Below are 15,338 nucleotides of genomic sequence, written 5' to 3'. Positions count from 1 at the left end.
GAGAATTAGACAGCAGTAGATTCAAGCAGTGATCCTGTCTTTTTCTGCCGAGGTAGCACAGAGCTGTCAAGCCTAACCCAGAGGGGCTGATAAGACGCAGCTGAAGTGCTGAAGCAAGCTCCCTCTACTCCCTGCATGTTTCCACACTGCCAGTGACAGAAGCACACAAAGGAACTCCTCAGCGATAGCATCTGAGCTAGAGCGCTGGTTCACTTTCTGACAACAGGTCAGGACCTCGACGATTACAATGAGATGAGTAGATCTAGAGGTAATGATGCACAGACAGCACTTTGAGACAAGAACCAATTTAGTCAACAATTAGGACCAGCAGTTCTCCTTTGGTGCTTTTATCTTTGTACATTTTTAACCCTCTCATGTGCAATTATCTCAGATGCTGATGATGGGACCAAATTCGTTTTTTTTCCTCATTTACGATGCAAGCAGAAGTTTGTTGTGTTGCTCTGAGTTGTAGAGACATACTGGGGTTACTTTGAGGACAGGAGAATATAAAGACAGCAAAAAAGGGTAGCAACAATTATGGCACACACAACTCCTTAACTCTCTTTCAAACTGCGGCTATGTCTTCAGTGGATTGTAATCTGACTTTAAGTTGAGTTAGACTGGACCAGAAACGCACAGCAGTAGAAGAGGAACAACAAGTCTAAAGTGAGAGGATCACAATGCAAAAATAGGGAAGTTACGAGTTACTAAATGTATCCCTCACAGAGATTACAGCAGGATGAAGAAGAACAATTGAAAACATTGTTTATGAAACCCTTCAGATGTGCACCTTGTATACGTGTGGTAAATATTGCTTCAACACTGGAAAATATGGAATATTTATATAGAAAATATCCAAAAACAATAGAAACAGTTTTACATTTATATTTTAGAATTTTTTGTATGAAACCATTTATCTACCCACGAGCTAGTAATCTAGACCCTCCCTAACCCCTTTGGCACAATAATCATCGTAATATTAATCATTATTATATTGTTGAATTACAAGACATTTGAATAGGAATGGTCACTCACATATTAAGAGTAGTAACACAGTTTCTGTAGTCGTAACACACATTGGTACTGCATGATGTCATCACATAGTTCAAAAACATCTCTTTTTTCATTTTTTTTTTTCACCTTTGTTGATATGTAAATAGATTTACTTTCATCTGAAACAAAACAGAACTGTCTTTGCATGCCCTTATTATTTACAGAATCCCTTTTTCTGAGTTTGTTCTTGCTGGCTACTGTAAAGCAGAAATACTACACTCACAAGAGAAATGAGACCATGAACTGCATCTGCATCGTACAGCAGACGGACGAGAAAACACAGGCAACATGTTGGACAACTCGTTTTGTTGTGATACAAACAGCTCAATCATTTTAAATGAGTCAGATATACTTTCGGCAGATTGTATAAAATGTTGAAAAATGTTTGTGTTGTGTCGTGTATCACAACCTTCTGACCCTTCGTTTTTTTTTCTTTCGGAGGAGCTGTCACGAAGCCAAGGCCCCATTTCTCAAAAGCATCTTAGTGAATGCATCCATCGGCACATTTTATATCCCAGGACTACTCTGGGTACTCAGAAATTCTGTTGGCACATGTAAGAACAATATATTCCGTTGAAAGGCATACGTTTAAACACAAATCTTAAATAGCCAAACTAGATATTTAAGGTTTTGCAATCTTTTCCAAGTTTGGTTCTGTTTATCCATCGACACAGACATTTTTAGAAAAACATCTCAAATTGATTGAAAGTGTAAGTACCACTTGGATTTTGTCACTAGCAACATTTGACCAAATTAGTTAGTTTGACTTTGGAGAAATTCTCATGAGGCCTTACTTTAAAGCAACAGATTGACATTTTTTATTTCTCTCTTTTCTGAGCGAGGAGAAAATCGATACAGCTCTCAAGTACGTCCTCTTTTGCTGTTCTGCACCTATTTGTCTGACAAGAGTGGAGAAAACTAAAAAAGTATTTTCAGATGTGCAAGAGATGACCCTGGTAGAAGGTCTCCCAGCTTGAATCTATCAAACTGTGGCCGCTAACACACGAGATGTTAGCAATTCCAGTTAGTCTCGTTCAAAGCACTGTCCCCATTATGTCCTGCTGACAGATCGTTTAGAGAAAATGTCACGACTGGGATCCAAATGATAAATGTTACCTTGTCAAATGTCATACACTAACTATAAACTACTAAGTCATATTTGGTAATAATCCAAGAGTTTATGACTAAGATGTTTATGTTCAAACAAGGCCTGGTCCTGTCAATCCCTCCTCTCGCTCTTTCTCGAGTCACAGACAGGGAGGTACAAAAGGTTTGGTCCCAACTGCTCCAGGAATCATTTAGAAAATATACATTCAAAACTTCTGAGGAAAACAAACTGGAAGAGTAGAAAATACTAAATTACTGGCGGGACAAAAGAAAGCAGCAGGAGAAAGAGGAGAGGAGAAAAAAGCAATGTAAGGGGAACAGATTGGAGAGCTGGATGAATAAAAAAAAAAGCTCTGTTCTTCAGAGTAACACACAGTCTGGTATGTTAACACGTTGCACTTGTCAGAAACATGTACGATTTTCTTTACCAAGAAACATCCATATCTTCTCGTATATTTACAGTTTTTTTTCCCTTAAATTGTATGCGTATATGTTTGCTCACGCCTATGTGTGTGTGTGTGTGTGTGTGTGTGTGTGTGTCAGCAAATAGCCTTTGTTTTGTACGTACATGCTTTAAGAGTTTAATCTCACCATTAAACATACTCATGCACACACAGCACACTCACACAGACACACACACACACACACACACACACACACACACACACACACAGACACACACTCCTCACTAATTAGTTGATAGCCATAGAACCTTAAGGCCACTACCCAAACCTAACATATATGTAGCTCTAAACCATAGACTGTACACAACAAGTGGATGTAGCTTTTTGGGTCTGAAAGGTGAAGCCAATGCAAAGGAGCCTAGAAACCTTCTCAATTTCTAATATACAGCAGGGGTCAAAGTCTTCGAAATAATAAATCATTGCAATTGTATAGAAGTCTTTTAGAATATGACCCTAATCCTAATGATTTGAGTCGCTAATTTGAGGTCTTGCTCATTAAGGTACGATATTGAGTTTCTAAATGATGGTCCCATTTTGAGTAAATGCTTTAGGGCGACCTGTCGATCAGGGTAGAGACATAACAATGTGTTACCCTCTTGTCCAAAATGCTCACCTTTTACTCCAAAAAACACAAGATGATGACGGCCAAGATGCAGTACTCAAGGCTTCCACACGTTAGTCCACAAACCAAGTTTACCACTTCTTATATACAATCTATGCTCTAGAACTTCAAGAATGATTTTTGACTTTACAGACACTAAAACATCTCAAAGTCATTGTGGCCCTTTTTTTTGCAACTCTTCACGCCCCACTTTTGATAAACTGCACTAAGAAAATACGACGTGGGCAAGCTTCTCATACTTGCATCTCAATGCAAACATGTAAACACAAACACTGCCGCAGCTTGGTGTCCTCATCAACCAGCTGTTCACGAATCCTTTACCACGACTCCTTTACTTCTAGTTTCACGTAAGGACGGATGGATTTCAGTGTTTCCATCCTCCAATACTCTTCACTCATATCAACCGTGTCGTTTTTTGAGCGCTCCTCTTCAAATCTGCGTTTTCTTCACATGAAAACTCTGCCTCACAGTGAGGATGAACTCTGGCTGTAGTTTCTGAGTGTCAGTCTACTGTACCTGGGCGAAGGGGGGGAGGGGGGAGGATGGGAGGGGGCTGGGGGGAGACACAGGCCTGTCTCTGAGATGAGCGAGCCACTGCTAGATCCCAGGGAATCGCGGAAGGGGGACGGCGGAGTCAAAGCAAAAAGCTCCTCTTCCAACTCGGCCCTCCTCAGAGGGGAGTGGGTGAGGCAGGGGATGAGGCCTCCTCGCATGGGGGAGAGAGAGGGGGAGGCCTGGCCAATGTGAGGCGGCAGGGGGTAAGGTGAGTGAGGAATGGAGTGAACCGGACATCCGCTCCGGCCCGCCATGCTGGTCTCGACGGGGGGGAGGGGCTGGACGTCAGCATGGGTGGTGAGGGTCGGGGCCATCGGGACCTCCCGGGGCAACAGATAGGGGTCGGCGGGTTGAGGAGAGGGGGGGGGACTGCTTGTTGGAGTGCGAGTGCGTCGGAGAAGAGCACAACATCATGCTGTTGAGCTCCGTGATGTTGGCGGTGAAGCGGTTCACCACGCAGCTGATCTGATCCATCAGGGAGCTGGGATGCGGTGCTGGGTAATTGTCCAGAACAATCAGACGCCCGTCACTCCCCACCACCAGAGAGCCGCTGCTGGCAGGATCGCAACTGCTGCCAGGACCGCAACTGCTGCCCCCCCCGCTGCTCACGCTCCCCCCGCTGCAGATGCTGCTCGGGTAGTTAGGAACGCCAGTCATCGAGTGATCGTCCCCGACTCCGGCCCCTAGTCTCTGGCTGATGGTGCTGATGGGCGAGGGCGTCTGCGGCAGGTACGTGTTCGAGTAGCGCTCCTCCGCCTCAGAGAGCTCGTACAGGGTCTTGTCGGTGACAGAGTCCTGGTGAATGGACAGGGAAGACATGGAGGGGAGGGAGGGCAGAGGCATGTGTGGGGGCAGGTCACCCCCCCCAAAGTAACGCTCCTCGGAGGTTTTGGAGAAGGGCTTGATGACGGCCGTCTGGTTGTTCTCCTTCTTCTTGATGTGGAAGGACAGCCGTTGCCACAGGTGGTTTCCGCGGTTACTGCTGCGCTCCGTCTGCGCCCAAGACACTGATTTACCGTTGGAGCTGGAGGGCAGCAGGGGAAAGAGAGAAAGAGGGTCTGTTTCTAGAGCTTCAAGGTAGATTTACAGTCGTCAGTTAATTAGCAGCTCATTGATTGTTTTGATGTTAACGTAATAAATATAATTGGTTTTTGATTAAACAAACTTCATTTCTGATTATTGATGATATAAATAAGAAGGTGCACTCACTTCTATCTTATTCAGTTTAGATACATAAAAAAGTACATTTTGGATTTGCATGTCTGTGTTTTACGTTGCAATTGACAACAGGTGATCACTGAACATTATATTCTAAAAAACTTTTAGAAAAAAAACTACTTCTTCCCACTGCTCTACCTTTTGTCTTGCAAATGAGTGTTGGCATTAACATACTGAGACAACATCATTTACTGTACACTTTCTTCAGAATAGATATGGTAGCTTTTTTTAAATATTCTGCTCATATTTGTTTAAGAATCACATTGTTCATTATAATTTCTTGTTTATATGGATAACAAATCTAAAAGAATACCTTTTAGTAGTAACCTGTTAGCTTGCGTCACTTATTCAAAAACTAGTACAGCAAAAATAAACATAGCAGAAACATTGCATTAACTGTGCCTGCTTTACATTAGTTCTTATTTATTATGCCACATGAGTAGTGTCATTTAATAGATACAAACATATTTAAATGAAGCCCTGACTCATCACAGAAAATCAGTTGGACTTCATTTGCATGTAATTTCATTGCAATTAATTTTCCCATTCTATTTTTCCCCGACAGTATGTTCTTCATTTGTCTTTGTCAGCTTCCCTCTTCCTGTCTCTGTTCTACCTACATCTTACCATTTTCTCCACTTCACATCAGTCACAGCACTCTCCCCTGCCTCCCCCCACTTTCCTTTCTCTCATCCCTTTGTCAGGTTAATTAGTGTGATTAATCTTTAGTGGAACTTCTGATTAAACCTCACACCACCGTGGCTGGCGTTGAAAAGAGCCTAAGTCACCCTGGGGAGACACACACATAGATAGACTCTGTATCACGCACACACACGCACATCCATATGCTGCACATGCCGACCTGCGCCTACACATACATCGTGCTGTGATATACTCGCTAAAAGAGTCTCGGACAGAACGCTTTGGAGCCAAGCCAAAGCCTGACATGCTACTAACAGAAACACATGTTGCACATTCTAAAGGAGCGCCTGATTGATCCTATCTTACATATATTGCAGCCATTTGAATGCCTGTTGAATGTAAACCATGCACTCTTCAACAGTTCAAACATTTGGATGAGTCATCAGTCGAATATTTCATCTTCTTATATTTTTTTGAAGTACTTCCCCCCCCCCTGTTTCGCTGGTTTCATGTCTGTCTGCATCTGTTCAGACTACACAATGACAGCATCTCAAAGGCAACAGCTTCCAGCCCTGCACCGAGGAGAGAGACAGCCCTGCCAATTACCACCACCCACAGGGGAAGATAGGACCAAAAGAGATGGGAGAGGGGAAGAGAGGAATAAAAAGGAGCCAGGATGGAAGAACTCCTGACATTTCTCATAACAGCGTGATTGAAATCTTGCTTGCCAAGTGGGGTGAACTCGAGTAACACGCTGACAAACGAAAATGTGTTCTTGTCTTTTTCCTCCCTTTTCATCCTGGGCAAGTGGCTGTGCGTCACTCCTTTTGTGTCCATTGATCGGTTCCCTGTCACTGTAGATGGCTTGCGGATGGCCTTCAGCTGGGTGTATGTTATTATGTCCCGCATTTTAGCCGTATTCCTTGGGACATTTCTTCTTCTTCTCTGATTATACCATCAATTCTGATTTGTATTTTCTCTCCCCATCCTCACAATTTTCTCCTCACCCTCCCTTCCTTAGCACACTTCTCTCTTGCTTTGCCATGTCTCTATTAGGCAATTGTATACAGTTCATGTAAGGGTCACAGGAACAGTCAAGCAGACTCTGGGGAGTTCAGAGAATCAATCTCCCAGAGAGCCAGAGCACACACACACTAACACACGCACTATAAGTAGTCTGAAGAGTGGGGCTATTACAGAAATGGTACCTTGGACTGTAACTACGCAGTAACCTGGCATTAACCTGCAGAATGAGGCCCTTGTGTACACAAAATCACTACCACACAAAAACAGACACACACACACACACACACACAGACGTACCTGAGATTCTCTGCAGTAGAGCCCTTACGTTTCCACAGATTAACCAGACTCGAAGAACGGCTGGCGGCTGAGGAAGATTTGCCGTCGCCCACGTGCATGCGCACCACTGTGCTCGTGGTAAAGGCACTGCGCACGTTACGCTCTGGTTTGGCTAGAATGATGTACACCTGTTGTGAAATAAAACATTATTTCATTATCCTTATGAAGCAAAATGTTTCTTAAAAGAGACCACTAAATTCAATAATGTAAAGAAAGAGCAAATATCTACATCAAGCCATCTGTTTTTGGTAGTAATTTGTTTTTTTGAGAGTCAAGTCATGAACTCCGTGATGGCTTACCTTGTTTATATACAGCTCTTATAAAAAGACAATCCTCAAAAGAAGCTGCAGCTAATTGTTCATAATGATTGTTATTCTGCTGTTGTTTTAGCACCAACGTTGCCCTTGAAGCATCAAGAGGATTACCCGCTACTACTGGAGTAGTTAAACATGATGTTATTCTAAATGAACCCCTTTCACTTCAGTGCGGTTGGTGAAAATATAATTTAAAGTTTCTTACTCAATTATTTAAAAACTGATATTGAACAGTCATTTTCAATAACTTGGTGTGTACTGTGAGTGTTGCCCGCACATTCCCACTCTAAGGACAGAGTGTACTGTGTGCACATTATGAAAACCTTCGGCAGGATGAATCTCAAATTCAATGTATACAGTTAAAAACTAATTATTTCTTGGCTATAGTTGCTATAAATACCATCATTAAATATACATTGTGTACTGATGTAGAATAATAACCGGTGTGTTTAAAGTTTGGACAGCTAACCGTGAGACAAACTGTATATTCTGAGGCTTAGTTTAGGAAGACTGATGAAATACATAGATGTATAGAGACATATCAGTAAATGAGTGTATATATATGTAGAAACTGTGTTTTTTAGCTATAGCCTTACCTTGGGTACGAACATGCAGCACAGCGCCACAGTGGCACTGAGGCTGACACTGAAGCACATGGTGATAATTTTGTAGTTAGAGCCAAAGTAGATGGGTACGAAGGCCAGCCATATAATACAGGTGGTGTACATGGTAAAGGCAATGTACTTAGCCTCGTTGAAATTAGCTGGGACGTTGCGGGTCTGGGAGAGAGGGACAGAGTCAGAGAGAAAGTTACATTTTTAAACATTGCTTTTGGTTGTTGAATCATTTGGGGATTATGCCTTCAATAAGGGAAAAATGAAACCAAAAAAGACACTGTTAGGGTTGATTAAAGGCCTTTACATTATAAGAAAACACACTGCTAACCAGGTACCTTTGCTAACAAAAATAAATCTGCACCAACTATACCACTCTTTTTTTCTCTCTGTGACTGTGTTCATAAACGCGGTTAAATTGTCTGCTTGGCATGCAATGTGTTTCAGCTTGTGTCTGTTTGCCATTCTGCCCTCACACTCTGCAGAAAATGGATTGCTGTAGGCAACATACAATCAAACATTGACTTCATAAAGTGTTCAATTTACTGCTGTGGAAAGCGGTAGAGCGCAAACAACGGTTCAATTATTGCTTTCACAATCTGTCTGCACGACTTCTCTCATGTGAAGCAGCTTGAGGTAGTATGCAGGTTTCTACAAATAATAACATTTGCTTCAAACGACATTTTAAAACATGCTTTCTGACACTTTTGCAACTTCAATTTAGATAGTTAAAAACATTTCAGCTGGTACCTTGAAGGCATAGAAGGTGCAGCTGAGGATGAGCAGGCCATTGTATCCCAGCGGGGCAACCACGCCCAGGTTATTGGTGTTGCAAATGAGGTTAACCTGGCGGATGCTGGGGTGGTCATGGATCACCTATTAGATATTAGAGAAACAAGGCGGTGATTAAAAGCTTAACCGAGCTTTTACTACAATCGCCTTTTTTTTTTTTTTACCACAAAACAGTTTGCAAATGTGTGTAAACATCTGCATTAAGATAAATGGTGGAAGAAATTAGCAAACTAACATTTCCATTTATTACACTGCCAACTTGAGATGTCTTCTTAAAGTAATACTGGATCTACTTTATGTTTCCATCACTCTCATTTGTCTGTAAACCTGTTTTGATGACTTTCAACAAGCCACTCTTGTACTTATAATAAAGAAACAGACAGTGGCACACAGACAGCTCACCTCTGGTGGCTCCATGAGGAAGAGAGCCACGATGATGCCCAGCTGCAACAGTATGAGGAGGAAGGCAATGATGAGCTGAGCGCAGGCGGACATGAAGCGAGGTTTCTTTGTACAGATCTTCTTCTTGCTTCCTGCCAGAATCCGAGCGATGCGATTTGTCTTGGGTCAGAATGCAAACACCATTAGAACCCTTTGATGAAATATGCAATGAACACACTGTATCCATGTTAGGGCAAACTGCTCTCTGTATTCTTACACTGCTGCCATTGGCCTTGTGTAGACACACAGGTGAGAAACATTATAAATATTGCACACAGGAGTCAAAATCTAAAGCATACACTCAAGGTAAGCTCTTATTGCAACGCCATTGCAGTCACCTGCTATTTTCTAATCCTAACTCCCTGTTCCCAAAACCCTTTCTCCCTAAACGACTCAGGACAGGGGCAGAATGAACCTGTGCCCTGCATCTGATTTAATGCGGCACATCAACCCCACCATCAAAGGAATGACAATCTGTCATATCAGGGGACTATGGCCCCTATTTCTCTCTGATTAGGTCCACCGTCTCTAACATATCAAGCTGTTACCCATTGAAGATTGATGACAGAAGCATGTTATCATCATCCAATCTACTTTATACTAACCAGGTGTATGGCTGGGGACCCAAGGACGTGCTGTGTTGAATTTGGAGCAATTTGTCATCATCATTATCAACAGCAGCCCTTTCACAAGGCCACTCATTGACTGCTGTTCGCTTTTGCTGTTTCATTCTGGATATACTAACATTAGAACCAAACACCTCCCTGGACTCAAAAAGCCACGAGCGGTTCTCAAACAGCACTTCAGGCGGCCAAGCTATCATCTTGTTCAGAATTGCCACCTCACTAGTGAATCTAATGACAGGGGTACTCCAAGACCTTAGAGGTAATTCCTTTAGCCCTTCAACTGCTTCACCCTACATCTTGTACTCATTTCACAAATCCTTAAATCAATCTTTGCAGTACCTTGGTGACGAGTGCAGAGTAGCTCATGGCAGGTGACAGGCCTATTCCCAGCCGTTGGAGGTAGCAGTGGACTACATGGGGTTTGGTAATGAGGCTGAAGGTACACAGGTACCCCATGCAGATCCCTGCCAGTATGATGTAGCACAGCTCCCGACTGGAAGATTTCACTACTGGGGTGTCCCGGAACCTGAACACATTCAGAAAAACAAATATGCGCAGAAACGTCAGTCAGGAGATGCAGAAAAACACTATTTATACAATAATTTAAACACAGCAAAACAACACAGTAAGAAAATGGTAAGACAAGAACGTGCAAAACTGTAACAGTGAAAAAAATCACTAGAGATATTCTGGGATAGGTTTTTCAGAAATTATAATTGAACTGTGTGTGTTTATGTTGAAATGATTACATTTTATGTGTTTGTGGCTTGATGACGATCATTTTTGTTTTCACTTGATTTTACTTGACTGTTATTTACATGAGATGAGTTGTTTTGTTTGTTTAGGTGTTAGTATGGATTCTGTGTAATTGTGTGTTCTACTGTAAGTGTGTGGACCCCATGAATAAAGGTTATGCTAGTGCCAATAGGGATCTAAAGAAGACAAGACCAAGTGCAAAGAGTGAATGTAAAGTGTGTATTTGTGTCGAGTATAGCTCTGTTTGCATTGTTCCACTCACTTCATATTTTCTATGAGAGATGACAGATTTATTACCTGATGAAGACTGCAGTGACAAAGAATGTGAACATGAGCCCGAGGCAGGCGAAGACCACAGCGGCTATCGGTTCAGGGTCTCCCCACCGCAGGTACTCCACTGGGATGGGGTCACAGCCTAGGGATAGAAGAATGGGGGAGATGCAGTTAACACACAATTCATTTAAGACTTTTTTTGATTTAATTTAATCGTTTATTTGAAGAGGGACATTGATGCACATTTAAAACAAATAATGCTTTAAAACGTAAACATGCCAGATTTTAGCTTTGAGCTAATTTCCATCCGTAGTCCCTCACATACAACATTTAAGAACATGACATTTATATACATAGCAAAAATAAATACATGATATTCAGAAAGAGCATGAGCAGCATATACAAGCATTAACCACATGGCAGTACAATGTAGCAGCTGATGTTGGTAAAGCCCAGCTAGCAGATCTTGATCTTTAGGTAAGATTGCCATTATTTCATAACTCTTAATTCATTTAACTTTCATTTTCCTTTTATATATATTTAGTTGTTATTATTTTGGAAGGAATCCGCAATTAGAACACAAATATATTATTCAGCATATGTTGATCATAATAAACTTTTGCTCTCTAATTGAAGGTTTCACTTTGAACCCTTACCCTTTTTCACATCATCATTTGACCTTACAACAGACCTCAGTTGTCCACACTTTCTTTCCTATCCCTCACTCTGTGTCTATTTCTCCCTTCTTCTCATTCCCTTGTCATTCAATCATTGTCTCAATTTCCTGTCGTTCTTTTTTTGTTGTAAAGGCTTATCCATCATTCTGTCCCTCTCTTTCCTCCACCCATTATCTCCCTTGATCCTCATCCCTCTCTTCTTCCTCCCTAATTCTCTCCCTCCCTTCATCTATGCCTCCCTCCTAGGCAAGGAGATAAAAGTGTCATTAATTATAGGGACAGTTCTAATTATGAACCATCTTAATTCTTGCCCAAATTATCTGGCTGGTTGGTCTAGACATTATGTAGCAGCAGAGACGCACGTAGACTTTCTCTAAATCTTCTGTCCATGTACATCTTCACTTGTTTCCTCTCCGCCTTACTGTCTCTCTTTGTCCCTCTCACAGACAAATACACATGCAGGCATGTACACACACCTGTTTGTACAATACTGCACATCTCAGAGAAAGTTAAAGAGGCACGACACAAGATTTAAGTAATTTAATGAGATTGTTTTTAACACGGTCAATAACGTTTATCAAATCAGTGAAGTGGTTAGGTCTTGGGACATAAACAACAGCCCTAATGGTTAGGGAGCCAAGGGGATGGAAACAAACCGACAGAAATTAATTCAACCACCCTGCAGAGGATGTGGCTCACTTGCAGGCTTTTAATACTGAAAAGCCATTTAAGACCGGATGAAATCTATGTAATCTCAAACACAGTGTGAAGTATTGAATGCAGTGTGTGCAAAATAGAATAATCCATACTACGATTTCCATCTGTGACAGCGCAGTTGGTATTGTATTTACTTGTTTGAGTCTGTGTGTGTCATCATTGCGAATAACTAGTTTGATACCAGATATTTTATTTGTTGTTATTTATTATTTTTTTGTCTGTGGTCAGATTTTGGTTACAAACGTGAAAAATGCAGTCATAAATCTTGACAGGCTAAAATCAAAAAATCAAGACAAAGTAATGAAGGAAGTCGGGGTGTAAAAGGGGCACATGATTTTCTTGTGATTACGTATGGTTTATGTTCTGCATGTCTTTATTTGATACAATATTGCAATGGGATCACTTCAGCCACAATGCCCCTTTTACACCCCGACTTCCTTCATTACACTTTTTATTTAAGGAATGACTTGTATGTAAATGTTACTGTTCAACATTATGTTTCAGTGCTTTGTTAGTACTTTAATATAAACCATATTTAAGAGTCAAGGGCTACACTCTGTCCTGCCTAACAATGAGCTGTGAGGACCACCCATCCGTGAAAATGTAAAGGAGGAAACTTGCTGAGAATTTAGCTCCAATTAATCCTGCCCACATAGATCTTGATGTTAGGGCCGAAAATCCCAGAACAGTGTTTTCCTCAAGGGTTTTCTCAGAGCAGTCGAAAAGCATCGGCTAGTGGATTTTAATACTTAATTAGTTCACGAACCTTCAGGAAATCCTGTTGTGTTTGACCCTAAGCCAAACTGGTGCATTACAAAAGGGAGGGAGACAGTTTGGAGGGTTCAGTCAATAAAAAGTTTTGAGGCAAACTCCTCTCAGACTCAAACTGTGGAACTTTACCGATCAGTGAAGAGGCTCAAATCCCAAAGCTAATCCTCCTTTTTCTGCTCCTTTCAAACTCCCTGGCTGCTGATTCTGTCAGAGCCTCCATTCATCTCCATCTCTCTCTCTCTCTCTCTTTTAGATTCACTTTGTTCTTCTCTTTATGTTCATAAGTCACTTTTCCCTCCATCTTTTTTTCTTGTTTTTGCTCAATTGCTGTCGCCAAAACTCTCCAATGCTTTTTATGGTTTTCACAAACACTGCACATCTGTCCCTGCCAGCTGAGTCCTTGCTCTATCTGCTCTGTTCTGTCTGCCTCTCTCTCTCTCTCTCTCGTTCCTTTGGCCTGAGGGAGAGAGAGATCAAAATGTATGCTGTAGGAACAGGGCAAGCAGTTTGTTTACACCTCATTATTACTGTTCCATATAGCCCCACAAGCAGCACTTATTGTTAATGAAATGAGGCACACACACAATGTAATAAACTGTTAACCTCAATCACTCTCTCATTTCTTTATCTCCGTTCTTTTTTCACTGTCAATTTTCTCACCGGTTGGCTCTCTGTTTTAGTTTAAGGATGCTTCTCTTTCTGGCAGTGAAGCTCAATCTGAATTTTCAGCAGGGCTCGATTCATGTTTTAATCATGGAGCATGGTGATCAGATAGCAAGCGGTATAATGAGCAGCTGAAAGCATAACAAGGCAATATTCAGACGCTTCGTACGCAATGGAGGGGACATTTATTTTCATGGCAACTGAAGAGCAGTGAAAGCTGCTCTTGATGCAGAATAATTAAAACATTCGACCATGTTGGTAACAAATTAAAGGGATGAGGAAGAGGGACTAGAGGGGAAGGGATAAGAGAGGAAAGAGCTTTTGTAACTGGTGCATAACTTAGTGTACAATATGCAGTGATAAGGGAAAACACCACTTTATCATCTAATTCTACTTAGCATCTTTTATTCTCTGACCCTATACACAATCTTGCACACACACACACACACACACATCACTGGTCATTGCATGGCTCCGTTTAGGCGGCATCACGTCTACTGCAAATAATTACAGTATTTCCATGCAGCAGCACGTGCAAATAATGTCGCTTCATGTGCTCATGGCACCATTTCTATTCAAGTATTCTCTTTGCCAAGTAAATATTTCTCTGCGTTAGCACTTGGATGTTATGAATAGACATGCAGAAACACACACAGAGACTGACCTGTGAGGTCAAAGGTCGGCCAGGAGCCCAGTTCACAGGCTCGGCAGGTGTACTCGTCGAACACAAACTCATTTTCTTTACAGGGAGTGCACGTCCAGCAGCAGCTCACCTCCCCTTTACGGATCACCTGGAAGGGACAGATGCACAATGTCTTCAGTACCTTTGTACACGCTGGGAACCCTCGTGCACCAGCCACTGTATTACATGGAGTCTTTTATTATTCATTATGACGATTTCATTTAATGTCATTTTAATTCATTTGAAATAGGTAGTCAAATATATGTGTAATCTATTCCAACAAAGACAATGTATTGTGTATGGTAAAGCTCCAAGGCAGAGTGCTGGATTCACAGTATTGCCTGCAGTTACCTTAGCAAAGTTTGCGCTTTCTTACCTTTATCTGTGCTTTGTCACAGGGTTCACTGCAGACTGACTTGATTACGCCTTCCTTGTTGGGCCAGATTTCATCATCATCTATCTTCAAGCCTCTGTTGTCCCAACTGCCAACATTAATATAGTCATAGTAGTCCTTCCCCATCTTCTTGAAGTTCATTATTTCGTACCTGTGGATGGAAAGTTTCACATACAGGTTTCAGTCAACACATTAACACCCACATGTCGTGTCATACCCAGCAAGCCAAAAGGCCCGACACAAAATAAATCAATGGGATTAACCGCGTACCTGCCAGGTGAGTCTCCATTCTTATCAAATAAGATTCCCTCTCCTGACACTCCGGTGAAGTTGGTTTTCATCAAGAAGTCCAGCAGCATAGAACCATCTATAGGTCGCATGGCATCACACAGGCCCTTTAAAATACATAAGCAATCATGTCATATCCAACAAAAATGACCCACAGCTTAACAAACATCGTTCATGGAATAGATGGATTTGTGTGTGCACAGAAGTAATGTTGATCAATGGACATTCCTGTTGATTTAATTAACATTTCAAGAACTGAATGGAAAAGCATATTAACAGTAACATATTACTCAAAACATGATTATTG

The 15,338-nt window shown here is 41.7% G+C and overlaps 1 protein-coding gene across 1 annotated transcript in view; it reads right to left on the bottom strand.

Moving 5' to 3' along the window:
* Positions 1-2,819: 2,819 nt before the first annotated feature.
* grm5b (glutamate receptor, metabotropic 5b) overlaps positions 2,820-15,338 on the bottom strand; it is a 65,327-nt gene continuing 52,808 nt past the window's right edge. Inside the window, 11 exon segments of the mRNA XM_034115340.1 lie at positions 2,820-4,170; positions 4,172-4,825; positions 6,985-7,151; positions 7,934-8,116; positions 8,702-8,827; positions 9,146-9,304; positions 10,150-10,336; positions 10,864-10,981; positions 14,332-14,458; positions 14,726-14,894; positions 15,014-15,138. Coding sequence (XP_033971231.1) covers positions 3,711-4,170; positions 4,172-4,825; positions 6,985-7,151; positions 7,934-8,116; positions 8,702-8,827; positions 9,146-9,304; positions 10,150-10,336; positions 10,864-10,981; positions 14,332-14,458; positions 14,726-14,894; positions 15,014-15,138 — 2,475 coding nt within the window. The 3' untranslated portion in view covers positions 2,820-3,710.

Source organism: Trematomus bernacchii, unplaced genomic scaffold (assembly GCF_902827165.1).
Source record: "Trematomus bernacchii unplaced genomic scaffold, fTreBer1.1, whole genome shotgun sequence".
NCBI lineage: Eukaryota > Metazoa > Chordata > Actinopteri > Perciformes > Nototheniidae > Trematomus > Trematomus bernacchii.
The sequence above is the reverse complement of the archived record's forward strand: the minus strand, read 5'-3'. Positions and strand labels throughout refer to the sequence as shown.